Source organism: Physeter macrocephalus, chromosome 18 (assembly GCF_002837175.3).
Source record: "Physeter macrocephalus isolate SW-GA chromosome 18, ASM283717v5, whole genome shotgun sequence".
In the NCBI taxonomy this organism is placed as follows: domain Eukaryota; kingdom Metazoa; phylum Chordata; class Mammalia; order Artiodactyla; family Physeteridae; genus Physeter; species Physeter macrocephalus.
Window position 1 is genome coordinate 52,714,407 of NC_041231.1, and position 26,727 is coordinate 52,741,133.

General features: G+C 37.7%; 1 protein-coding gene across 9 annotated transcripts in view; it reads right to left on the reverse strand.

The window, feature by feature from the left end:
* The window catches only part of LRRFIP2 (LRR binding FLII interacting protein 2), a 125,436-nt gene that overhangs the window by 77,876 nt on the left and 20,833 nt on the right, over positions 1 to 26,727 (reverse strand). For 7 of the 9 annotated variants that reach the window (XR_008615700.1, XM_028479594.2, XM_028479592.2 and 4 more), the window contains 3 exons: positions 26,441 to 26,583; positions 7,187 to 7,273; positions 5,809 to 5,859 (listed from right to left, as the gene is read on the reverse strand). Coding sequence is in view for 8 of the 9 variants with exons in the window: in XM_028479594.2 (XP_028335395.1) it covers positions 5,809 to 5,859; positions 7,187 to 7,273; positions 26,441 to 26,530 (228 nt within the window). In the remaining variant the exon portion in view is untranslated. The remainder of the gene's footprint in view (positions 1 to 5,808; positions 5,860 to 7,186; positions 7,274 to 26,440; positions 26,584 to 26,727) is intronic. The other 2 variants (XM_028479593.2, XM_028479598.2) reach the window with 1 other exon arrangement.

Here is a 26,727-nt window from a genome sequence, read left to right on the forward strand (position 1 = left end):
ACCACTTGTAGAAGGTACTCTATATATGACCAAGGGAGTTCAATATACCAAGATAAAAATAAGCAAGTATACTTAAACAGAAATTGAGGTCAGCATTAGAAGCAGACTTTGATCTATTTTTTCATTATGATGTTTACCCAAGGCAAGAAGAAATGTTTATTTTATTACAGATGTGGTGTAAGGTGACAATGTGTTGCTTTAAAAAGATTTGGGTTATAATTTTGTGCTCATTGCAAAAAAATATTTTTCTTTTTCTTTTACCACTCTAACTGGAAAAGAAGAGAACAACTAAATGAAATAGCCCCTGACTGTGTGTTGTTAATATGAAAAACTACTTAAAATTAGAAGAAATTGAATAAATATTTCAGAATTGATAAAGTTACCTCAAAAGTTATGCCTTATGAAGATTGTTAAAAAAAAAAAAATTGACCAAAAAAAAAATCCTCCAAACAGTTGACTAATTAAATGTAATTCTAAACTTTTCCATATTCAGCTACTAGCACTGGAGCATTAAGTACAGAGTCGTGAAATTAAATGACTAGTCCTAGAACCTAATCAAGTGTAAGAAACTTCTGATCAGAATTTCAAAGTCCCAAGTGTTAAAGTAATTTGCATTGACTAAGAATCTACACAAAACTGTCCAGCTGAGTTCACAGCTAATCAACACTGCTTTTTCCAAAATGCATCAATCCTTCAACACCCCATGACGATACAGCCACGATCACCATTCAGGCAGAGCAGACGGCTATGCCTGACCATTCATCTCAAATCCAGAAACAGTAATTCAACTGAAACACCACAATTTAGTGTTTTATTTTGGTCATGATCTTTGAATACAAGTCCAAAGAACTCTTGGTTGTCATGTGCTGTGTACATTGATGCATTTTATCGAACCTGTTCAGAAGTCTGTTTATAAGCACCACTATGATTCAATGATTCAATATCCAATATGGTGTTCTGATCTTTAGGAATTCATCACCGATTCACATTTTTGTTATGTAATAGACACATGTAATCTGTAAGGAGCCAAGCAAGTTTTTTCCCTTTCTTTAATTATCAGGTGACATACCACAAAAGTCTGGGGGGGCATGTGTGTTAGCCCAGCAGAGTAGGTACAGCTTATTAAGTGGTAACCAGTTCTAGGCTAGTTAGCTTGGTTAGTATAAAGAGCCTTGTGCTACACAGGCAAGTTAATTCTACATGCCCCCTCCCAGTATTATTTGGGGTACTAGGGTGACATACATGGTTTAATGCTCAATCTTTATTCTATCCTTTCTTTTCATTCCACCTACTACACAAGAGCACTTTTAAAAAACCCACCTCTACACATGAAAAGATACTCAACATCATTAATTATTAGAGAAATGCAAATCAAAACTACAATGAGGTATCACCTCACATCAGTCAGAATGGTCATCATCAAAAAATCTACAAACAATAAATGCTGGAAAGGGTGTGGAGAAAAGGGAACCCTTCTGCACTACTGGTGCCAATGTAAATTGATACAGCCACTATGGAGAACAGTACGGAAGTTCCTTAAAAAACTAAAAATAGAACTACCACATTACCCAGCAATCCCACTACTGAGCATATACGCTGAGAAAACCATAATTCAAAAGGACACATGTACCACAATGTTCACTGCTACACTATTTACAATAGCCAGGACATGGAAGCAACCTAAATGTCCATTGACAGATGAATGGATAAAGATGTGGTACATATATACAATGGAATATTACTCAGCCATAAAAAGGAAAGAAACTGGGTCATTTGTAGAGATGTGGATGGACCTAGAGTCTGTCATGCAGAGTGAAGTAAGCCCGAAAGAGAAAAACAAATATCGTACATTAATGCATATATATGGAATCCAGAAAAATCGTACAGATGAACCTATTTGCAGGGCAGGAATAGAGACGCAGACGTAGAGAACGGACATGTGGACACAGTGGGGGAAGGGGAGGGTGGGACAAATTGGGAGATTAGGTTTGACATAAATACACTACCACGTGTAAAACAGATAGCTAGTGGGAACCTGCTGTATAGCTCAGGGAGCTCAGCTTGGTGCTCTGAGATGACCTAGATGGGTGGGATGGGTGGGGGAAGGGGGAGAGGGAGGTCCAAGAGGGAGGGGATATAGGTATACATATAACTGATTCACTTCATTGTACAGCAGAAACTAACACAACATTGTAAAGCAATTTTACTCCAATAAAAAATTAATTAATTAATTAGAAAGAAATTAAAAACCTGCCTCTAAAGAGCACAGCCCATTAAAGATGCAGCAGACAGATGAATTCATGTTTATTCTTAATTATACCTATTATAAAAATAATCCTAAATAACAATACCTTATTAAGTATTGATATACCCCTAGATTTACACAGCTTTCTTTTTAGCCCCATTTGGAAAAAAATGGCCTAAAAAGAGTTCAGAAGAACTACAGAATAAAATGTAAACCCATACAGGCTGGTTAATTTAAACTGAGAGAATACAGTTTATTCCATAGTCATAAACAACCCCTTAAACAACCACTATCCAACAGAACTTTCTGTGACAATGGAAATGTTCTCTGTTTGTGCTGTCTAGTACAGTAGCCACTAGCCACATGTGGCTACTGAGCACTTGAACTGCTAGAAGTACAACTGAGGAACGAAATTTTTTATTTTAATCAATTTAAGTCCAAACCTAATTATACACATATGGCTAGTGGCAACCATACAAACAGTAAGGGAAGCTCAAAGCAAATTTTTATTACACCAAAAAAGACTCAAAGCACATATTTTACTAAGAGTCTGCCATGGAGCACTACTCTTCTCCAGAAAGGCAGGTATTCAGGTAGTCTTAAATTACTCCCTCTACCTGGAATACTTCTGCACAGTGGCAAATAGGAAGAAACAGAAGGAAACCCTTGTATAAAAGAAAAGACCCTAGCACCAACTCTAGAATTATTTTTAACAGCTAGAGGATTCTTAAAGATCATCTAGTCTGATCCCTTCATTTTACAGTACAAAAAACCCTGCACACAAAAAGATTAGGGATCAACAAAGTCAGAAAGCTGGGATCAGCATTCATATCTTCTGACTCACCAGACCACTGAAACTATACCGGCTAAATCCAGACCGATTACATAGAAAGAACATGAAGAAAATGGCAAGGTATCCCAGTTTTTACTCAGAGCTTTCTCCTCCTCTGGAATACAAAAAAAGAAAAAGAAAAAAGTTTCCTTTCCCAGATATTTCTGGAGTAGTATTAAAACTGCCAATTGGCTTTTCTTGAATTACTAGCATCAGAAAGCCAATAGAAAAAATTTCAGCAAACCGTGTTCTTAGGTACCAATTACAAGGCAGAGTATCCCTCTCTTCCACCTCAGGAAAACAAAACATTTTCATTGTCCTGGGAGTCTCCTTATTAGTTTAAAGGATCCAAAGCTGAACGAACAGGACAATGCCTTTAAAGATGGATATTTATCTGTTAAAGCTTTCTGGAAAATTATGTTTTGATACATTTAAGTTAAATTAATGGAAATAAAATATATTCTGTTTTTAAAAGTTCACTTGGACTGAGGATGAAGTGGTTTTATTAAAAAAAAAAAAAAAAAGCCCACAGCCCTGTGAATACACCTGGCCATCTTCTCTGACAACAAATACTTAATTCAAGGCTGCAGCCATTCCCTCAGTTTTAAATTAGGAAACTTTAGAAACTGCATTTACTCTTTCAGGTCACCAACATGCCACTGCTTCAGACATCCAGGTTATAAACAGAAGCACTGGCTAACCTAAGACCAATTGGAAGCCCGGAGAGACATAGGCCCTTTTCTTCTTGGTCCTTCTACCTCCCACTTCATTATTAGCACATGGGGCACCCTCTCATATCCCTTCGAATTCTGGGTCTGTCACAACGAAGCAAGTTGTTTACTTCACCAATCCTTTATCGCCTATGTATAAAATGGAGATAGTGTACCTATCTTATAATGGGGAATGAACACATATATAAAAAGAATGAGCACAGTGTTGGCACACAGATATGCACGCAACGATAGCTTCATTCCTGAGCCTCACGCCCTCGGGTTCCCTATTCACATCCCAACAGCCTACCCCCAGATGAAAAAGTAATAAAATTAAGAGAAATTTTTAATATAGGAAGATTCTTCCTTCTAATAACTGACAATCCAATTGTTTGTATATACATTATTTATTTCATTATAAATTTATTAGTAATTTATATTTTATATTGTGACTATCACATGCCAACTTCTACTATAAGCTCATAGACAGAAAGCAGCCAGAGAGACAAGGATAAGATAAGAAGTGAGAGGAAAAATCAGTTTTAAAGCAGTAAAAGCAAGTGTCAGAAGGGGTTAGAGTGTTAATTATTCCCATCTAAAACTAAACCCCACCTTCCCTGCATGTCCAAATCCTACCTAATACTGAAGACTTGGGTTAGTTGCCACCTGCATTTTAAGCCTCTAACCCCCTTCCATGAAAATCTAGCACGTTCACTGCCTGACCTGCACACCTTTCACAGAGATAAAAAATATGTTTATCTTCATGGCCTTTAAATATAGGAATCAAATATTAAACTTTTAACTTAGGCTTTTCTTCTTATTTAATGTTTTGGTCTGCCCTAAGACAATAAAATCTTAGGCAATTTAATTTGAGAACTATTATACATAATTAAAAGAAGAAATTAATATTTCCATTTTTGTAAGTAAAACCGATTTCTTATAGTCACACCAAACATTTTTAAGACATCATCAGTAATATTAAACCAGTTACATGCAGAAGACACTTTAAATAAAAATAATTAAGCTAGCTTTAGTAACAAGAAAGGACAGGTTCCACTCCAAAATAACAAACACATACATGAGGAGTCGCTTAATTTTAAGCAACCAAACATCTTTTTTCTCTCTTTTCTAAAATATCACAATGAGAAGTAGGATTAAGTTTTAAATGTGTAGGTCAATACAGTCATAAATATTTTCACTCTGGTTATACCTTAGAATGCTATTCTAGAAGGGATTTGTTTATGAAAGTTGCTTGTTCAGCAACAATTAGATAGTGGTTCTTAACCTCTTAGGATCACAGACTCCTTTGAGAATCTGATGATAAAAATGCCTGTGGGCATTTCACATGAAAACATACATATACTCAAATCCTTGCCTGAGATTTTAAGGCTTCATGCCCCATCCCCCACACCTATTCACATTCCAAGCTAAGAACCGCTGCAATAGGAGGCAGCTGGGGAGACTTATGAACACTGAAAAAAGTTCAAATTTAGGAATGATTCACAGTAACTAATACTCTACTGGTTGCAATTTGCTCTTGTAGCTAACAAATTTGGGAGTGATGGTAAAACAAAAAAAGTAATTTTCAGAGGAGATGAAAGAATGACTTGGGTCATCCCTCAATGAAAACCCTGCTGACTTAGTTTTTTAAAAAAAAGAGAGAAAGGAAGAAGAGAACAGGAAAGGAGAGGCGGGGTGGAGGGCGGTGGAAGGAATGAGAGGGGTGGAGGGACAAATCTGAGGGACAGAAGAACAAACCCATAGAAAGAAAACACATTCATCTACTCAATCTTTCTTGGTCAGGAGCATTCATGAGATGAGTGTGAGGCTGTAACTACAACAGAAATGGCTGGACTCCAAGCACACACTTGGTCCACTACAGGCAGAAGAGACACTCTCTGACCTTTAGGTTCAAACAAGACAAACACTCCTACTTGGCAAACGATTAGTCAGTGTTTTACTTTGAGACTGCATATTTCAGCAACTGATCACAACATGCAGGGCAGGCAATCCTGGCCTACCAGCCACTTCTGAATCTGTCCCCATTTCCGATCAAAGGAATGATAAGAGTGCTACAAATGCAAAAGTTTCATAAACTAAAGCATCCAACATACTGCATTCTATGAAAAGTCTTAAATTAATCACATACATTTGCCCTGAACAGCAATGATTGCTAATTCAAAGTTGTTACACATTCAAAATACAGAATATACTAAGCTAAATATGCTCAATAATAGAGATATATGGTCCTCTGTAGTTTAGAGAACTATAAATAAAACTTATACTTAATAACTGTATCCTTATAATTTTAGGAGTATAAAAGACAATACATTGTCACATTTTCATTACAAGCCAAGAATTGCATTCATATTTGAAGCTATGAGGTTAAAAAATTTAGCAGTATATTAACTGCTTTTGGTTTTGTTTTTGAGCTGTGACAATATGGACTCTATACACATCTCTTTAACACATTAACAGAAGATCCACCACCAACCTCAAAATAAAGTGTTTAATACTGTCCTGCAGGTTTTCCACCCCCCTTCGTACTAATACAACATCAGAAATATTTTTTATGGGAATTTTCGGAGCTAGGTCAATGTCAGAAGGAAAGAGTAAAAAAGAGTATTTGTTTCATTTTAAAGCAACCCAATTTCTGTATGCCTACTTAGAAAAAAATTTTTTTTGCTTTTCTTTCCGATAATTAAAACATATTGAAATGTATTAACTATAGAAAAGCATAAGAACATAAAACCAATCATAATTCCACCACAGATAAACCAAAGTACTGGTAGTAATCACTTCTTTCCAGTAGTTTTTGACCTATATACAGATACCAGTTTTTGTAACACAAAACTAGACGGGGTCCCACCCGTCTTACAGTTGTGCTTTTTTTTTTCATTTTCTTAGATGAATATTTTCTTCTATTATTAAATATGCTTAAAAACTATAAGGTTGTATGATTTCACAGTTTTACTATGTAGATATCATAACATAATTAATCAAAATTCATAACATAATTAATCAAAATTAATCAAATTAATCAAAATTCATCAAATTAATTAATCAAATCAAATTAATCAAATTAATCATAATTAATCAAAATTCTAGGACATTTAGGACCATAGGAAATAACTTTGTCATCGCTAAGCCTGCTTTAGCTGTTACAAGCACTTATTACACAATAATAACTTATAACGAGTAAGAGCTATGTGTTTGCTGTTATGATTTAAATCAAATATTGCATTTAACTTGCTGACATAAATGGCTTGTTAAAATATATACATCAGGTTATTCTATTCCCAGTGTTTCAGAAGAAACCAGATTTACTTCAGACGGAAATTAGCCAAGTATTGATATTTTTGAGACCAACACTAAATCAGGGTTATCCACCCAAATTACCTCTTTTTGTTGCCGTTCCAGTTCTCTCATGCGGATATCTCTTGCTTCGGCTCGGGCAGCCCGTTTTGCTGCCAGTCTTGCCTCTGCCTGAAAAGTAATATAAAGATTCAGCTTTATTTAAAAACCACCACCACCAGCACCACACCTGTAAATCAGCTTGGAGGACAAGGAGCCAATGGGACATTACTTCCCAAAGAGGGTGGGGGACAAGATGTCGTCCACCAGCAGCCTGACTGACTTCTTCCATCAACATCCCGTCCGTACTCACTTCTTTTTCTAGTCCCAGAGTCTCTCCTGAAATCTGGGCCTTTACCGTCAACTGCTTGCCTTGATTACACATTCAAAACATTTCACACAATTCATTATATGTTTCTACACACTTGCTTTTTCCAGAATTTTCTTCCCCATCAATTCAATCATACAGATTAGAAACTGCAGGGCCAGCCTCTATTTCACTTTGGACCTTGCCAGTATTCGCTCTCCAAGTCCTGTCAATTCTCGACCACTGAGTTTCTCTCCAACCCATCTCAGGTTTCTTTATGCTCACTGTTCCTGCTTGTTTCAGGAACTCTTCCTCTCTCTCTCTCTTTCCATTGAGATATAATTCACACACCATCAAATCCACCACTTAAAAACAGACAATTCAGTGGGTTTTCAAGAACATTCACAAAGTTGCACAATTATCACTACTATCTAATTCCAGGATGCTTTCATCACCCCAAAAGGAAAACCTGTACCCATCAGTCGTCACTCCCTGTTACCCAACCCCAGACCCTAGCAACCACTAATCTACTTTCTGTCTCTATGAATCTGCCTCTTCTGGACATAGCATATAAATGAAATCATACAATAGGAACTCTTTATCTCTTGCTTGGATACTGCAACAGTCTGCAAATCCATCTACCTAACTCCAGATTCTGCCCTTCAATTCATCCTCTATGTGGTTACATGATTGCCAGTCTGCCTTTGTTTCTGATCATGTCAATCATTCTGCTGTGTAAAATACTCCACTGGCTCCCCATTACTCATGGTTAAAGCAAAAATTCCATAGACTAGCACAAAGAGAAGACAGGAGATGAAAAGCAAAAGCAGAGAGTAAGGTTTCTCCCAGTCAGCTCTCCACCTTATTTCCCATTACGTGCCCCACCTGCGCCAGCCGCATCCCCCTCCCTCCACTCCTGGACCCTATCTACTGTGCTGGGAGGTTAAGCCTCTCTTCACAGACTGCTGGCAGGAGGTATTCTCCCTTCTCTCTTCTTCAGCTACCGTGCTACCTTCTATGAAGGGTTCCCCCAGTCCCTCTTTCACAGAGTAATACCCTATGGACATGTGCCTACTGTGGCTTATTACACTGTATTAAATGTACTACATGGTATTATATGGTATTAAAATTACATACTTCTGTCACTCCACAACTTTCATGCCTCAGTGCCTGCTAAATAAACAAGAGATTTTCAGGTCATGGGCCAAAGTATCGAGGAATTGAGCCAACGAAACAGCTTGATGTACCACATGAAACAAAAAAATCTTCTCTCTGGTTTCTCTTAACGGTGGTTTCCTTGGTTCTTGGCCACATCCCAACGCTGATTCAGATCCCCTCTCTTCTGATAATGACAGTAGCTGCTTCTTCTCATGCTATTATATTTGTGCCTAAGTCTCACACTAGGAAGAGACGCAGCCAATGTTTAAAGTGGTCTACTGTGTGTAAGCAGTTATACTGAGCACTGAAAATACAGTTAAGACATGCCACCTCTGCCCTGAAGACGTTCACAAACTAGCCAAGGGAGACAAACACAATGTTTAAAGGGAAAGAAGCATGCAGGGAGGAGCAATTAGTTTTGCCTGGCAAGGTCACAGCGGGTTTCTAAGAAGAGGAGACAGTTTAATGGTTACTACCTATTCAACTACCCCAATTTTGGCGATTTCCTAGTCTGTTTAACTGACCTTTAAGTAGCAAAAACGCTGCAAAGTGAACTGCAATCTGCCAACCGCAAGCTCTCACACTGGCATCACCAGAGCAATTAGTGTTCTCACATGAATTTTACATTGGCCTCTATCATTAAAAAACCTACAGTTCCCAACTTCTTTACCCCTCTATGAATGGTCACCATTTTCGTACCAGTTTGTATTTTATAGAAAAAGACTTCAAGGCTAAGTTATGCTTCAGCAGATAATAAATACGTTTTAAAATTACAAAGTATCATTTTTCTGGGGAAAATTTTCAAATCTCTCTCTTTTTTAAATTTAAGAAAGCCACAGCAATGTGTAGGAATTTTCATTTACACTTATATTAGCTTTGCACTTGTAGCTTCCTTTAGAAATTTATTGAGAATGCCAATTTCATCCTCCTGAGATCTGTGGCCAATTCTGCACAATCTATTCTAAAATGGGACCTCTCTCACCAAACCTAAATTATAGGTAATTGAAATCTATTCTCTAATACAACTTCTTGCACAACAAAAGGACCTACTGTACAGCACAAGGAACTCTACTCAATATTCTGTAATAACCTATATGGGAAAATAATCTGAAAAAGAATGGATATATGTATAATATATGTATAACTGAATCACTTAGCTGTACACCTGAAACTAATACAACACTGTAAATGAACTATACTCCAAAATAAAAAATTAAATTTAAAAATTAAAAAAAAAAAAAAAAAAAAAGAAAGGGACCTAACTGCTGTATAACAGAAAGAACATGGGCTTCAGAGCCAGAAAAACATCCTTCTCTTTGTTACTCAGCCAACTTTATGCAAAACTCAGATATTACCTCCCTTGGAGTTGGTATTAAATAAGGCAAGCTTTAAAAAGGTAAAGAGGATTTAAAATTACTTTATCTGTTTTTTTTCTGTACATTGCTTCCACGTGCCTGACAGGAGTAGTAGCAAGGAGCTAACGGTGATTCCAATCTGATAAGACAAGACGGGTACTCTATTCTTATACTGACATATTTTGAAAGAGTCATACTATAGGTACACAAAGCATACTTCTAAGTACCAGCACTAGCACTTTCCCCTCAGAATACTTTTGGGTAAAAGAGCTACTGCAAATTCGTTTTAACCCACCCTCACAGATATAAAATAAAAAAGATAAAAAACTAAAGGAGCACGAGGATTTAACTGAGTTCAAAACAAAGTTGGTTAAAAAAAAATAAACATAGAATCACCACTTGATCCAATAATTCCACTTCTGGGTACATACAACAAAGAATTGAAAGTAGAGACCCAAACAGGTATTTGTACACCAATGGTCATAGCAGCATTATCCATAATAGCCAAAAGGTGGAAACAACCCAAATGTCCATCAGCAGATGAATGGATAAACAAAATGTGTTATGTGCATACAATGGAATATTATGTAGCCTTTAAAAGGCTACATAATAATAATAATATAATAATAAATTTTGACACATGCTACAACATGGATGTATTCTGAAGACTTTTTTTTTTTTTTTTTTTTTGTGGTATGCGGGCCTCCCTCTGTTGCGGCCTCTCCCGTTGCGGAGCACAGGCTCCGGACGTGCAGGCCCAGCGGCCATGGCTCACGGGCCCAGCCGCTCCGCGGCATGTGGGATCCTCCCAGACAGGGGCACGAACCCGGTTCCCCTGCATCGGCAGGCGGACGTGCAACCACTGCGCCACCAGGGAAGCCCTGAAGACATTTTTTAAAAATTAAATTTTATTGGAGGACTTCCCTGGTGGTGCAGTGGTTAAGAATCTGCCTGACAATACAGGGGACACAGATTCGAGCCCTGGTCCAGGAAGATCCCACATGCCACGGAGCAACTAAGCCTGTGCGCCACAACTACTAAGCCTGGGCTCTAGAGCTTGCGAGCCACAACTACTGAGCCTGCATGCCACAACTACTGAAGCCCGCACGCCTAGAGCCCGTGCTCCGCCACAAGAGAAGCCCACCGCAATGAGAAGCCCGTGCACCACAACGAAGAGTAGCCCCTGCTCGCCACAACGAGAGAAAGCCTGCGCACAGCAACGAAAACCCAACGCAGCCATAAATAAATAAATAATAAATAAATAAAATATATGAGGAAGTTGAGTCTTAAAAAAAAAGTTTTACTGGAGTATAGTTGTTTTACAATGTTGTTGAAGACATTATTAAGTGAAATAAGCCAGACACAAAAGGACAAATATTAAAGGATTCTGCTTATCTCAAGGATCTAAAATAGTCAAATACCATGGAGACAGAAAGTAGAACAGTGGTTTCCAGGGGCTGGCGGGGGGACAAGGGAATGGGGAGTTATTATTTAGTGGGTACAGAGTTTCAGTAAGGATGATGAAAAAGTTCTGAAGATGGATAGTTGTGATGACTGCACAGCAATCTAAATGTACTTAATGCCACTGAACTGTATACTTAAAGATGATTAAAATGATAAATTTTATGTTATGCTTATTTTACCTCAAAAAAAAAAGGTTAGTTAACTTAAAAGTTAGCATAAGACATGAATGAAATCAGAAGTATTCAGTAGGGAGGGTGGGAGGGAGGGAGACGCAAGAGGGAAGAGATATGGGAACATATGTATATGTATAACTGATTCACTTTGTTGTAAAGGAGAAACTAACACACTATTGTAAAACAGTTATACTCCAATAAAGATGTTAAAAAATAAAAAAATAAAGTAACTACAGTTCTGCTCCAAAAACAAACAAACAAACAAACAAACAAACAAAAAGAAGTATTCAGGAGTCTAAATCATTTAAGTATTTGTATGGTCTTTAGGCTGACATGACCCAAACTTTTAAATAAAGTTAATAGGAAAATTCAGGAACTGGAAATTCAGGTTCATAAGTTACCTGTGAAATCCAGTAAGCACTGGACCGGGTTTCTAAACACTATTCTGATCATTATGCTTTCAAATATTAGGCACATAAAAGCTGATTAAAGGAAATAATATGTAATTGGATAGGTATAGGAATTTATTCTTCCTACAGCAGTGAAAATGAAAACACAAAAATAAAGATATGCTTGGATAGAATTAAATCTATTTCTCACTAAATGCTTGGGGCAAGTGGAAAAACAAAATGACAGCAAAAATCATGGGCCTTGATCACCCCTGGAATAAACGCTTTAGATTGTGTTAAATAATAAACCTTCTAAATTCGTTGAATGTTCACTTTATCACTCAACTAATAACTAGGAACCATACAATGGAAAACATGAGGACTAAACGTGTACTATGGTTTGAGTGCTTCTACATTAGGGACTTTTCCTCTACCATCAGAATTTTGTATTATGTTGTTTGGGGATATAAAAAAAGAAAAATACATGAGATGCAATAAAAAGACAAATACGGCTGACCCTTGAACAACATGGGTTTGGATTGTATGGGTCCACTTATACACAGATTTTTTGCAATAGTAAATACTACAGAACTACATTATCCACAGATCGGAGGAACCCCAGATATGAAGGGCCAACTATAAGCTACAGGGGGATTTTTGACTGCAGGGAGGGTCGGCACCCGTAACCTCCTCATTGTTCAAGGGTCAACTGTAACTCCATTTTAGAATGGGCAAAGGATTTGAATAGACATTTCTCTAAAGAAGATATACAAGTAGCCAATTAGTGCACAAAAAGATGCTCAACATCATTGGTCATTAGGGAAATGCAAATCAAAACCACACTGAGATACCATTTCACACCCATGACAACGGCTATAACAAAACAATTTTAAAATGGCAAATAACTAGCGTTGGCAAGGATGTGGAGAAGTCAGAACACATTGCTGGTGGAGATGTCAAATGGTGTAGCTGCTACTGAAAATGGTTTAGCAGTTCCTCAAAACATTAAACATAGACCATAAGACCCGGCAACCCCCTCTAGATATGTACCTAAGGGAAACGAACACCTGTGTTCACACAAAAACTTGTACATTAAGTATTCATAGCAGTATTATTCATAATAGCCCCCCAAATGGAAACAACCCAAATGTTCATCAACTGATGAATGGATAAACAAAATGTGGTATCATCCATAGAATGGAATATTATTCAGCCATAAAAAGGAATGAAGTACTGATATAGGTTACAACATGGATGAACCCTAAGAACTTTATGCTAAGTGAAAGAAGCCAGACACAAAAGTCCACATATTGTATAATTCCACTTATATGAAATGTACAATATAGGAAAATCCAAAGACAGAATGTAGATTACTGATTGCCAGGGGCTGGAGTAAGGGGGAGATGGAGAGTGACTGCTAATTGGTATGGGGTTTCTTTCTGTGCTGATGAGATGTCTCTAATTTGTAATTAGGAAGTGGCAGTGGTTGTGCATCCTTCTGAATACACTAAACACCACTAAAAACTGTATACTTTAAAATGGTGAATTTTACGGTATGTGAATTATATCTCAATTTAAAAAATTTTAAATAAATGACACAGTGAATAAAAAACATAATGCTAAATTAAATAAATAGTAAAATATGTAAAACTCCAACACATAAAACTCAGTATATAAAATGGGAGAAAGGGAATCTTATGATCTAGTAAGTCTGGAAAATGCCGGGTTAAATTTTTTAAAATCTTTAATAATACACATTATGAATCGCCAAGAAAAAGGTAAAATAAAAAAGCATTTCTCAGACTTACCTAACCACATTACTAAATAAGCCCTAAGTAATTCTTCAAGGATCATGCTCCAAGGAACACATTTGGGAAATAATGATTAAGCTCTGGCAATATATCAGGACCCAATTCAAATTGTACTAATTCTGTTGGGGGGGACCTTACCCTTGCTCTTAATATTTATACAATTAAACAATGTTTTGAGAATGATCTTCATAGAATCAAAACTCAAACTTTCAAGATGACAGAAAAGATGAGACCTCACATTAATATTACTACCATCATTTGAACACTTAGCAAAGCTAGGTGCTTATTTTCCTTTAATCCACAAAGTAACCCCTTGAGGTACAGAAGGATTAAGTAATTTGCCTAATATCTCCTGGCCAGCAAGTATTGGAACTGAGATCCACATCCTTAGAATCTGACTCCAGTTAACGCTCTTAACTATGTTGCCACAACTTATATCTTTATACCCCAAGTGTAAGAACATATCCTTAGGCAAATAATAAAAGTTTACTTTGGACAAATTAACCTGGGATTTTTCAATTTAGCATAGATTCTCTCTTTTCTGTGAAACTGTACCATTCTGGTTCCCTTTTTTCTTTGACCATGACTTTACCCCAAATGTAGTTAATCTTCTCCTTTTGCTCTACACAGCCTTTCCTCTCATCTGTTTACTCCACATTTTCAACTATCAGCCAACGAGACTGATTCAAATCTAGCATCTCAAGCTCTGACCAGAATCAAAGCCTACATTTCTAACTGTCTAGTGGATCTCTTGTCATACACTAAGAGTGAATAAAAGCAACCTCATCTTCCCTCAGTGAATACGCTTTGCTTCCCTATTTTTCAATCTCCAGAAATGGAACCCTTGTTGAAAACTCAGTCTCAGGGACTCCTACTTCCTAACTAAACCTTCTTTACAATATCCCTTAAATGCAACCTTTAATATCCATTCCTACAGACTCCCCCTCTTCCAAGCAGGCCCTTACACTTTCACCTAGGATACTTTATTTCCTAATTATAACTTCACTTTCTCCATTCCAACTCTCCTCCTATCTGTGTTATTTCCACATTACACACTGTTAAATTAATCTGCACCAAGGAACAAGTGGTTGATTAGCCATAATATACTTTATGATGCCCAATACCCAAAAGCATCCTTACACTTACAGAATTTTAAATTTGGATTCTGTTACTGCTTAGGTCAAATAAACACAGAACAGGCTAAAATAAACCAAATCGGCCCAAATCAGTTTCCAAATCAGAAACTCAACTAAGGCCAATCCTATTATAACTATCTGTCCTGTGGGTCTACAAGTAAAGCAGGATCTATCCTATCCACTGGACAGTGCCCTCTGTTTCCTTGGAATATAACCCACATGTCAAATTTCATTTGGAACTATTCTGGGGGGGCTGAATATTCTGGGGGAAAACAAAGTTATATCCACTTAAAAAAAGTTTGAATCCATCATCCTAAGAGTCAAAGGCAAGAGAGCTCATTATAAAGTTACATAGCAATATAAATATAAAATGTATGTATATACACATAAAACACAAATGTAAAGTTATATAACAATATACATATAAAACATATATGGACGTGTCTATATATAAAGAGACACACACCCTCTGTGCTATGATGTGAACTCCACCCTCCCTAGGGACCTTGCCTCAACTATCTGATCTCTCTCCTCTGTCTGCACTCTCTTCCTCTACTGGTTTGTTCTTCTCATCATAAGTAGGTTCAAAGTCTCTCTTATCTTTAAACAAACAAACAAACAAACAGTCCCATCCTGGTTCTGTTCTGCCTCGTCTTCTCTTTACAGCCAACTTTTCTAGCACCTCCCTCCTCACTCCTGTCAAATGACTGCTTTCTGGCTTCTGCCCAAATCATTTCAGTGAAATTGCTCATGCCAAAGTCACTTATGACCTCTGACTACCAAACCCAACAGAATTTTTCTCTTCTTATCTCACTTGTCCTTTCTGGCTTCCCATATCACTGCCACACAACTTCTTCTGAAAACTCTCCTCTCTTGGCTTTCTGCAATACTAGTCTCTCCTGGTTTTCCTCTTGACTCTCTGACCTCTCTTCCTCAGAATCCTTCATGGGCTCATTTTTCTCTGCTAGCTCCTTAAACTTTAATATAGCCAAAGCTTCCAGGCTTCATCTCACTCTCTTCACTCTATGTTCCCTCCCTGGGTGATACTGAGAGTCTGCAAAGCTTTGTGTCCAACCCAGAGTTTTCTCTCACAGTCCTGATCCAACTGGCTATTAAACTCTGGGGCTGTCCCACCGGAACCTCGGATTTGCTATATCACAAATGGAATTTATAATCTTTCCCTTAAAGTTCCTCTTCCTCTTTATGTCCCCATCAGCTGTCCCATTACCCAGAACTGAAATGAAGGATCCCCGTAAGGCTCCTTCCTCCCTCATTTATATCCCCCGTCCATACCCAGTCACTAAATCTCAGCTATAGTTCCCATCAAGATTCTCTCTTTCTACTATTGCTTCAGTCCAAACTTCCCTCTCCATTCCCACTATCACCGCCTTAATTCAGGCTCTCATCAACTGTCACCAAGATGACAACAAAGCTTCCTAACTAGTTTTCTCCTTACCAGTCACTCTTTACACGGTGGCTAAATCTGAAGAAGGTTTTACCCTTCAAGGGCTCCCCCACAGCTGCCAAAATCACATGTGAACTCCTTAGCACACAAATCCCTTCCTGATCGGCCCCTCTGGTCTCTCCAGCATCATCTCCCATTCCCCCCACCCTCTCTCCAGCCAAACTGAGCTGTTATTTTGGCAGCTTCCCACATGTTCTAGTTTCACACCCCTGTGCCTGAGAACACTTAGAAAGTGACACACACAAACCCATAAAACAATACTGTTTATAGTGATATGTATTAGAACCTTTAGAACAGGAACAGGAAGGATACCTCATGATTTTATTATAGTGGTTCCCTGTTGGGGTGGGGGAAGGGGAAATAGGCCTGGGGGTAAAATAAAGGGCCCTAAACTTGGTTTATAATGTCTTCTCCCTTCCTTCTGATCTTTATAAGAAAAGGTCTGCAATAACTGTTCCAAAATGTTAGCATCATTTAATGTAGACTCATGGGTACTGACATTATTATCAAAACCTTTCTGCATTTAACATTTTTCAAAAAGAATAGAACATAACACACACTCAAATGCCTTTAAAAGAAGGGAAACCTCTAGCTTTTAAACTTTTGTCCTGCTGTGATCATGTGACAGTTTTAAAGGGAGGCAAATTAAAATTTCATGATTTGACAGAAATGCACTGAACTGAGCCAAACATGGAATTGCCAGCCTGCATGTATATCCATAATATAAAATCCATGCAACTGGCATGAGAAAGAAAAATAAGGTATAATTTGGACCTTTACGACTATACTTTAATATCAAGAAATTTGAAATACAAAATTCTAGAAAGTGAAACATTCAAGGCAAATGACTAATTCAGGTAAAGACTCAAGAGTTTACTGTGTTTAATTTTGTTTATTCTTTCATGACACTCATGCCAAAAGAACTCTGGAAGACAAATTAAGAGACATAATATTTATTGTGTTGCTATGGTTTCCAAATTAACAAATAAAAATCCTTACTCAATTTCCTAGCAACTTCCCTTTAGTAGAAAATCTTAGGTATCATTTTTCTTAATTAGATTTTTTTTTACGATTATTCTTTTTTTTTTAAAGAGGTGAATTTCTTTTTTTTAAATTAATTAATTAATTTTTTCTTTTTTGGCTGTGTTGTGTCTTCGTTGCTGCATGTGGGCTTTCTCTAGTTGTGGTGAGCAGGGGCTACTCTTTGTTGTGGTGCACGGGCTTCTCACTGCGGTGGCTTCTCTTGTCGTGGAGCACAAGCTCTAGGTGCACGGGCTTCAGTAGTTGTGGCACACGGGCTCAGTAGTTGTGGCTTGCGGGCTCTAGAGCGCAGGCTCAGTAGTTGTGGCACACGGGCTTAGTTGCTCTGCAGCATGTGGGATCTTCCTGGACCGGGGCTCGAACCTGTGTCCCCTGCATTGGCAGGTGGATTCTTAACCACTGCATCACCAGGGAAGTCCCTTTAATTAGATCTTACAATATAATTGTGTTTAACCATTTTTTTTAAAGCTTTTGGTAGTTGAAAACCAACTATATAAATTTTTCTGAGCATAAACACCAATATGCATTAGATAAAATCTAGGGATTTTAACCCATTTTCTTCTGATGTCAAACAACTATATCTTCCTTTTATTTAGAAAACTTCTGACTGCAAAATATTCTTTTGGAATGAGAGAAGGAATTTAAGATTACAGACTTTATTACTGAGGTCTGAATACAACCTAGTAAATAGATAGCACAGGAAGACTGAAACTCTGGCTCAGCAATGACGCATCTAACCGAAGGGGAAATGTAACCCACAGTTGTGGTAGAGATACTGTGTGTGTGTGCTGGGGGTGGCGGTGGGGCTGCTGGTAGCGTCCTTACATTTAGGGTAAGGGTACTGCGCTATCTGAATTTTTTCTCCAAATACCTGTAAGTCATGGGAATGGTGAAGATTGTGACAATGAACTTTATACCAAATATTTTTTAGTCACGCTGACACGAAACTAAGTCATAGGGCTCAATAATCCTCCCTTAATTCTGGTTAGAGGGATAAATCAAGGAACAGTGAGATACCGAGAGTAACGCTGGCCATCACAGAGCCCTGGATTTGGGCGGGGTGGGGGGGGGTGTCAGGGAGTGCCCAGCCACATCGCCTACCCTCCTTCGCCTTAGTTCCAGTGGGTAAATGGGGAAAAAACAGAGAGGTCTGCACTTGACAGGAATTGGCTGCATTCATGTACTAATGCCACTGGAAAGATTCCTAAATGACTAAAAACGACAACTTAGGTCTGCTCTTTCAAAGAATTTGCCTACTAAAAACAGTAAGTACAAAGGGGGAGAATTTTTAAAGAAAACTTTTAACTGGATAGAAATGGAAAGAAAAACATTCATTTTCCATAACCCTGAAAAATTAACTCATATTTCATAATATTTTATAAATTTTTGTGTACCACCATTGAGTGTATTAAAGGCATTTGAAAGGTATTTTAAATAAGAGTAATTCTGCCTCCTGTGGAGTTAATTTTTCAGACAAATCCAATTTGCAGAGAACAACCTGAACCAAACACAAAAGGGTGATCAAAAAAGTGCCAAAATTAAGAAAGACTTAAGACATGACCTTGAAATCACAGAGTTCTTTAGGGCTCGGCCTGAGGAGTGATTATCCTCAACTCTACACTTTCTCCCTAGACAACCTCATCCACAACTCATGATTTCAATTACTTTCTACTTGGGCACAAGTCTCAAATATGTATGTATAGCCCAGACTTCTCCTTTGACCTCTTGATCCAAATCCCCAAACTGCTTCTTCAAAACCTCCACTTCGATGCCTCACAGGCACGTTAAACACCACACGTCCTAACATAAATTCATGGTCTTCCCTCTCCAAACCTCCTCCCCTCACTAACGCTGCCTACCATCCCCCAGGATGCACAACGCCAAACCTCCCCTCTCTGCTACCCAAGCACTGCCACTCACTGAGCACCTCCTCCTACCTCTGCACTCCAACCGCCTCTCCCCATCCCTACTGTCATCACTCTAGGCCAGGCCACCAATGCCTCTGCAAGTCTCATGACTCATCTCTCCGCATCCACTAACGTCTCCTTGTGATATCATCTCCACCCCGCAGGAAAGTCGTCCTCTGGAGGCACAAATCTGATCACGTCATACCCCTACACAAAACCCTTCAATGTTTTTTCCTTTGCTCTTAGGACACAGACCAAAATCTTATGTCAGGGTTCTCACCCTCAGCCCTACTGACATTTGCTGTGGGGACTGTCCTGTGCACTGTAGCATTTTTAGCAACATCCCTGGCCTCTCCCCACACATGCCACTGGCACACCCCTCCCCCTGTTGTGACAGGCAAAAATATCTTCATACACTGCCAACTACCCCCAGCTGGACAAAATCACTCTCAGTTGAGAACCACCGGCCTGTGTGACCTGGCTCCTGCCTGCCTCTCTGGCTATTCTCCTCCTTGCTGTAGGTGTCAGAGTTAACAGTGATATCACGGGAGGCACAATATTAAGAGTGTAGGAGCCGAAGTGCACATTTCAGCCTGACCCTTTTCTAGCTATGTGGCCTTGTGCAAGTTACCTCACTTCTCCATGCCTTGGATTCATCACGGATAAAATGAGAATAGTAGACCACCCCACAGAGTTATCAAGAGGATTAAATCTGTTTAAAGAACTTAGAATAGTGCCTGGTACATAATAAGAGCTCAGCAAATGTTAGCTGTTGCTGTTGTTACTCCCTGAATTCTCCACACTCTTTCAGCCTCAAAGCTTGTCACACATTCTTCCCTCTGACTGTAAAGCTCCTCCCTGCATCTGACAATTGCTTCCCCTAAATCACTGCATTCCTCCTTCAAAACTCAACTGAAAGGGCGCTTCCTCAGGGAAGCCTTCTCAAAGCCCCCAAAATGTCAAGTCCCCCGTCACACACTCTTTAATGAAATCATTTACTGTTCACTCAAAGCATTTAGCACAGTTGTAAATAAATATATTATTACATTTGCTCAATTCTAAGAATGCCACTGGTTGTGATATACACTGACAATCACAGCTTTCAAGACAGAAATTACAATATTAAATGTAGACATTAAATTTGGAGAAAAAAAAGAAGCTGAAAATCAAAGAACAGGTCCTTTATGTAATGATTTTTTAGGGTCAATTTTCCCCTCTAGAACCTAAGCTCCAAAAAAGGGAAATGATCATGTTAGACCTGTCCATTCCCTGTCCTCCTTACGTAACACAGCACTTAGAGAGTAAATGCTCAATAAACATTTACTAAATGAATGACATTCAAAATTCACGTTTAAAAAAGAAACCTTTTTATTCTTATTCTTCTTTTTAATCTTTTTTTAAAGTTTTTAATTTTATTTTCTTTATTTTTTTGGCTGCGTTGGGTCTTAGTTGCGGCACGCAGTATCTTCATAGAGGTATGCGGGATCTTTTCCCTGTGGTGCGCGGGCTTCTCTCTAGTTGTGGCATTCGGGTTTCCTCTCTCTAGTTGTGGCACACAGACTCCAGGGCGCGTGGGCTCTGTAGTTTGTGACATGCAGGCTCTCTAGTTGAGGCGTGTGGGCTTAGTTGCACCGCGGCATGTGGGATCTTAGTTCCTGCACCAGGGATCGAAACCACACCCCCTGCATTGGAAGGTGGATTCTTTACCACTGGACCACCGGGGAAGCCCCCAAAACTACTTTATTCTTAAATGAAAGATGGTATTACCCATAATTATTATTGATTATGGTAATTCTTTGCATTTAAAAAACTGCTATCCTTGCCAAAAGTTTTCTATCCTTAGTTTGACATGGCCTAAAAATGAATAAATTACTCAAATAAAATAGCTAAATAACTATGAGAAAATCATTAGCTCTATCAAGCTATTATGATTATTATTCCATAAAACAATAACACTGGACAGTATCTTTTAAACTAAGCACAGTTCTTCCCTTTGTATCCTTCTCAGGCTGCTAATCTATAATCAAAACCACAAACTTCTGGTTCTCACTACTCATCATTCCGCCTGGAATCTACCTCTTTAAGCAGCAAAATAATAAAATCCAACCAAGCGTCCATCAGTAGATAAATGGATAAACAAAATATAATATATTCATACAATGGTACATCATTCAGCTATAAAAGAAGGAATTAAGTTATTTACAAGGAAAAAAAAAAGAGGAATGAAGTTCTGACACATGCTACAACACGGATGAATCTTGAAGACATTATGCTAAGTGAAAAAAGCCAGACACAAAAAGGACAAATATTGTATAATTCCAGTTATATGAAATATCTAGAATTAGACAAATTCATAGGGACATAAAGTAGATTAGAGGTTACCAGAGGCTAAAAGAGGGGGCAATGGAGTTACTACTTAATGGTTACAGAATTTCTGTCTGGGGTGATGAAAGATTTTTGAAATAGACAGTGGTGCTGGTTATAAAACATTGTTAATGTAATTAATGCCAATGAATTGTAGACTTCAAAATGGTTAAAATGGCAAATTTTCTTATCTATATTTTAACCACAAATTAAAAGTGAATCATGTAAAAACCATTGAATGGTATGCTTCAAATGAGTGAACTACATGTTATGTGAATTATATCTCAATAAAGTTATTTAAAAAAATGAAATCCAAGTTCTAGCAGCTACAAATGTTAAACAGCCATAGTTTCTTTTCTTCCTTATTATTACAAGTAGGTTTGCACACCAAATATGTATACATGTAAATTCTGCTCAACGTAAAAGTCTCCAAACATTCCACTTACTAGACTCTAACTCCTATAAAAGATGATCGGTTTCTATGCCTGTCATTGATTCTTTAGATTCAAGAGAGTTGTGCATTATGAGTATGAATTTTCTTTGGGTCCTGAATCTCAAAAGAGATCACAGAATTTTAGAACTGGAAGGGCTTTCAGATCATCAGGTTCAAAAATAAACAATGTTCTGATGACTTCCATTTGAAGAGATGTGCAGAAAACATGTTTTCTTCATAATTTCAGCTCTACAACAAGGAAAGGAGGAATATTCCAGGCTTCAGTGAGGCCATAGTAAGACTGCTTGCAAACCCTCTAAGAGGCTTCTACTTCTCATAGGAACACTCTTCATAACACTCACCAAACTGACTGTGGTAAGGCGGCATAACTGGCTTTCATCCATCCCTATCTTTCTCCTTTTGCGAGGCTAGCTGCCTAAGGGTCTCCCTGTGCTTTCGGGTAATTTTCACTGAAAGTCAACTCTCCAACTGCATTTCCCCCAAACCTGTGGGACAATCAAAGTTAAACAAGCGAGAAAGGTAAGCATCCAGATTTGCCTTCTGATACCCTAGAGAACCTGCTGCTGACCTCCTCCAACACCTGCTCTTATGAGGTCTTCAGAGAGCTGTGACACACATGCTCACCCAGCAAAGCAGCAACGTGCCTATTACAGACACGGCGGGACTTCTAGATCCATCCACATTCCTGCCTTCATGGAGCAATCTTCAAACATTTCAACATCTTTTAAAAATGCAAACAGGTTTTACAACATAAGAAGAATTCTGGAGATGGATGGTGATGATGGTTGCACAACAATGTGACTGTACTTAAGTCCACAGAACTGTACACTTAAAAATGGCTAAAGTGGTAAATTTTACGAGTATTTTACAACAATTTTTAAAGTGCACTCGGTTCCACATTTTAGAATGCAAATTATCCAGTTTGCAGAACATATTCATGCCTTTTGTTTCTTTTGCTCCTCATTCCTTCTAGTTGCCTGATTTGGGGCCAACTGAGAAGCATGGATACTTGAGCAGACAGTAAGCAGGAGGAAAAAGAGGCTATTTTTCTTTATTTATGGTATACCTTGTCTACCTCAAAGAACAATTTGAAGTGAGGAAAAGACAAATTAAACTCTTAGATTTAACTTTAAAAAAAAAGAAAGATTAAGCTGTTTGTCCTTTTTAATTGTTATGGGGGTTTTGTTAGTTTTTATTCCTAACTTAAGGTAATTGTGTGTGTGTGTGTGTGTGTGTGTGTGTGTGTGTGTGAAAGGGATGATCCTATCAGAGAAAATAACGATTAGGGACTCTCTGTGAATGCCAACCATCTAATGTATGAATGCACAATTAAGAACTGGCTATGAAAACCTGAAAAAGAAAAAAATCACACGGAATATATGAAAGAATTATTAAGATTGCTAAACCTATTTCCTCTAAAGTTTTACTGCACCACACATTAGGCACTCATCCTGCAAATAAAGTCTTTTTTTTAAAAAACATCTTTATTGGAGTATATTCACTTTACAATGGTAAGTTAGTTTCTGCTTTATAACAAAGTGAATCAGCTATACGTATACATATATCCCCATATCCCCTCCCTCTTGCATCTCCCTCCCACCCTTCCTATCCCACCCCTCTAGGTGGTCACAAAGCACCGAGCTGATCTCCCTGTGCTATGCGGCTGCTTCCCACTAGCTATCTATCAAATAGTCTTGAATCTTAAAAGTAAAAACTAGCCCTTTCATGTTTCAGGTTAAGCTAAGCCTTCTGACCAGGTTATTAAAGTTGGAATATTCATATTCAGAGTTCTGAAGATAGAAATAAAAACTAGAAATACTGGCCTCTTAAGACATTTTCTAATAATAAAAATAATTATTTTAACTTTAAATATTATAATAAATGGATTAAACTTAGTTATTTCATAGCAAAATAATAATGTACAGGGAGGAAAATAACCTGTAAGTTAAAAAAAAACTGACCATCCAGGATGGGATCTTCTAGGTACTTTGGTTCATGGTTCCCATGATTGGCCATCAAAATCCCCTAGGAAGGAGTGTGTGTGTGTGTGTGTGTGTGTGTGTGTCTATTTAAATACAGATTTATAAGCTCAACCTCATAGATTCAGATTTAGGAAGTATGGGGTAACACCTGGGAATCTGTACATTGAAAAAGCAACCTGGGAGATTCAGATGATCAACCACGTTTTAGAACACCTATCTTAATAAATGTATTTTTTATAAAAGAAGAATATTTTACTTCTATTCTTACTTTCTATTTCAACTTATTAATAAGCAACAAAATAGCATACTGGAAGCCTAACACTGTGGTAAAGTTTACATGCACTACTTACTTTAATTGTCACAGCAGCCCTATAATACAGGAGGCCCATATTATTCCCATTTTACAGATGAGGAAACTGAAGTCCAGAGTAGTTACTTAACAAGATTACTCAACCAGCAACTAGTACAGCCAGAATTCAAAGCCACGCTTATAACTCTCCAAAAGTCCAGCTCTGCTGGAAGTAGTATGATACAGAAAAATAAACAATGGCTTTTAAAGCTGAATTTGAGTCCCAGTTCTGATACTTTCCAGACATTAATCTCTCAGCTTCATCTGTTTCCTCATCTGTAAATAAGGCTAATAACAATGCCTATCCTACCTAACTCATAAGGTTATTGTGAGAATCAAGATGTGAAAGTGCTTTTAAAATCATGAAAAGCTACAGAAAAACAAAATATTAATGGAGGAGATGGAGAAGACTGAAAACAGCCCAGCACAGTGAGACTATGTGTTTGAATCCAGGCTCAGCTATTTCTTAGCTATGTGACCTTAGGGAAGTTACTTATCTTTTCTATGCAATGATTTCTTCATCTGTAAAATGGAGACTATACTAGAACCCATTTCAGAATTTTGTGGAGAGTAAATAAACTAATTCATTTAAAATGCTTAGAATAGTATTTGTCACAGAGTAAGCACTCAACTGTTGGATGCTAGAATGCTACCCAATTTTGTAAATGAAGCATCACATCCAAAAAAAGAGTTTAAGTACCCAGTGACAGTACAAAAAGAGCCTAAAACATACTGGCATTTTCTCCCCTTATAGAAATGTGGGTATGTAAATCCCTCCAATTTTGGAAGCAAACGTTTTGAGTAGTTTCAATTTTCAACTAAAACTACGTGGCGTCCAAAATACTTCATTCGGGTAAATACTTAAGACCATTGTAAAGTGTCATCCACTACTTCATTTTAAAATATCTTTTACCTTTTTATCTAAAAATATCTCACTGATTTTTTAAAAGTAATTTTGTTAAAGTATTACCACAGTTTTGTCATCAGTTTTTAGATAACTTTCCTCTGCTTCAAATATCCTCCTACAAAATTTGACTTCTAATTCAAAAGCTGAGTAGCTTATAAAAGGAAAAACGTAATAGTGAGCTGGATCCAAAAAAAGACTGTGTAATATGTCAAAAGGAAACAGCACTAGTCCTAAACGAGTTATTTACTAAGAATAACAAAGAGGAAGTGATGAGGGAATAATTCTCACCCAAAGAATACAATTTTAAAATGCTCTAAGCAATTCTTGTACCAGGTTAGTATACGGTCAGGTCTTCAGCTGCAGATAACAGGCTGAAACAAAGTTGGCTCCTCACTAAGAAATCACAGCTGGGAGTTATCTTAAATTTTCAATATGCAACAGGAAATGCTGCCAGAGATTCGACAGGTGACACCCCTTTCCTTTTTTCTGAGTTGTCAACAAACCAAAACAAAAATGCTCCAGAAGGTCTATTACTAGCTAAACGTTAGACATAAAAATTCCACTGCAATTATTCAAAAAACAGCTAAGACACTGAATCTGAGCAGACACCAAATAAGGATTATTTCTGTTAACATTTATACAGTGCTTCCTGGAATATATTAACTGTAGAGCCCAATGAGCATTTTTGTAATATAGTTATCATATTTCCAACATTCTAGTTACCTTAAGTTTCAATAATGAAGATTAATTATAAATTTCAAAACATCAGGACAAATACCTGGAAGTCAACTAATCCACAAAAATAAAATGAAAAATTAATTTTAAATGAGTTGAATAAATATCCAAGTAAACGGACAGTAACTGTATTTTACTCTAATACAGTATTTTAGAAGGCATATTTAACATCTTATTTATAGTAAACATTCTGAAACTAGCTCAATGAATGAATGTCTGTATATATCTCCAACCCCCACCCGGAATTTTTATAAGATTCTCATCTGTATAACTCAGTGTTGAGAGGGGTCTTCCAGACATACCTCTCTGGCAATGCTACTCAAAGCTTCATCTTCTGCAGAAAATCGGTCTTTCACAGGTGTCCTTTTCCTTCCAGAACCAGGAGTCCCCATCTTGTCTTCTTAATAGTCTTTTAACTGTGAAAAGTGACTTCACTGTTTTCAGCCTTGAAATAAAAAGAAACAATAATTTAGGATGCTTCTCTTTATGCACTTTTAATGCTCATTTACACTTTTATGGTATGCGGGCCTCCCTCTGCTGTGGCCTCTCCCGTTGCGGAGCACAGGCTCCGGACACGCAGGCTCAGCGG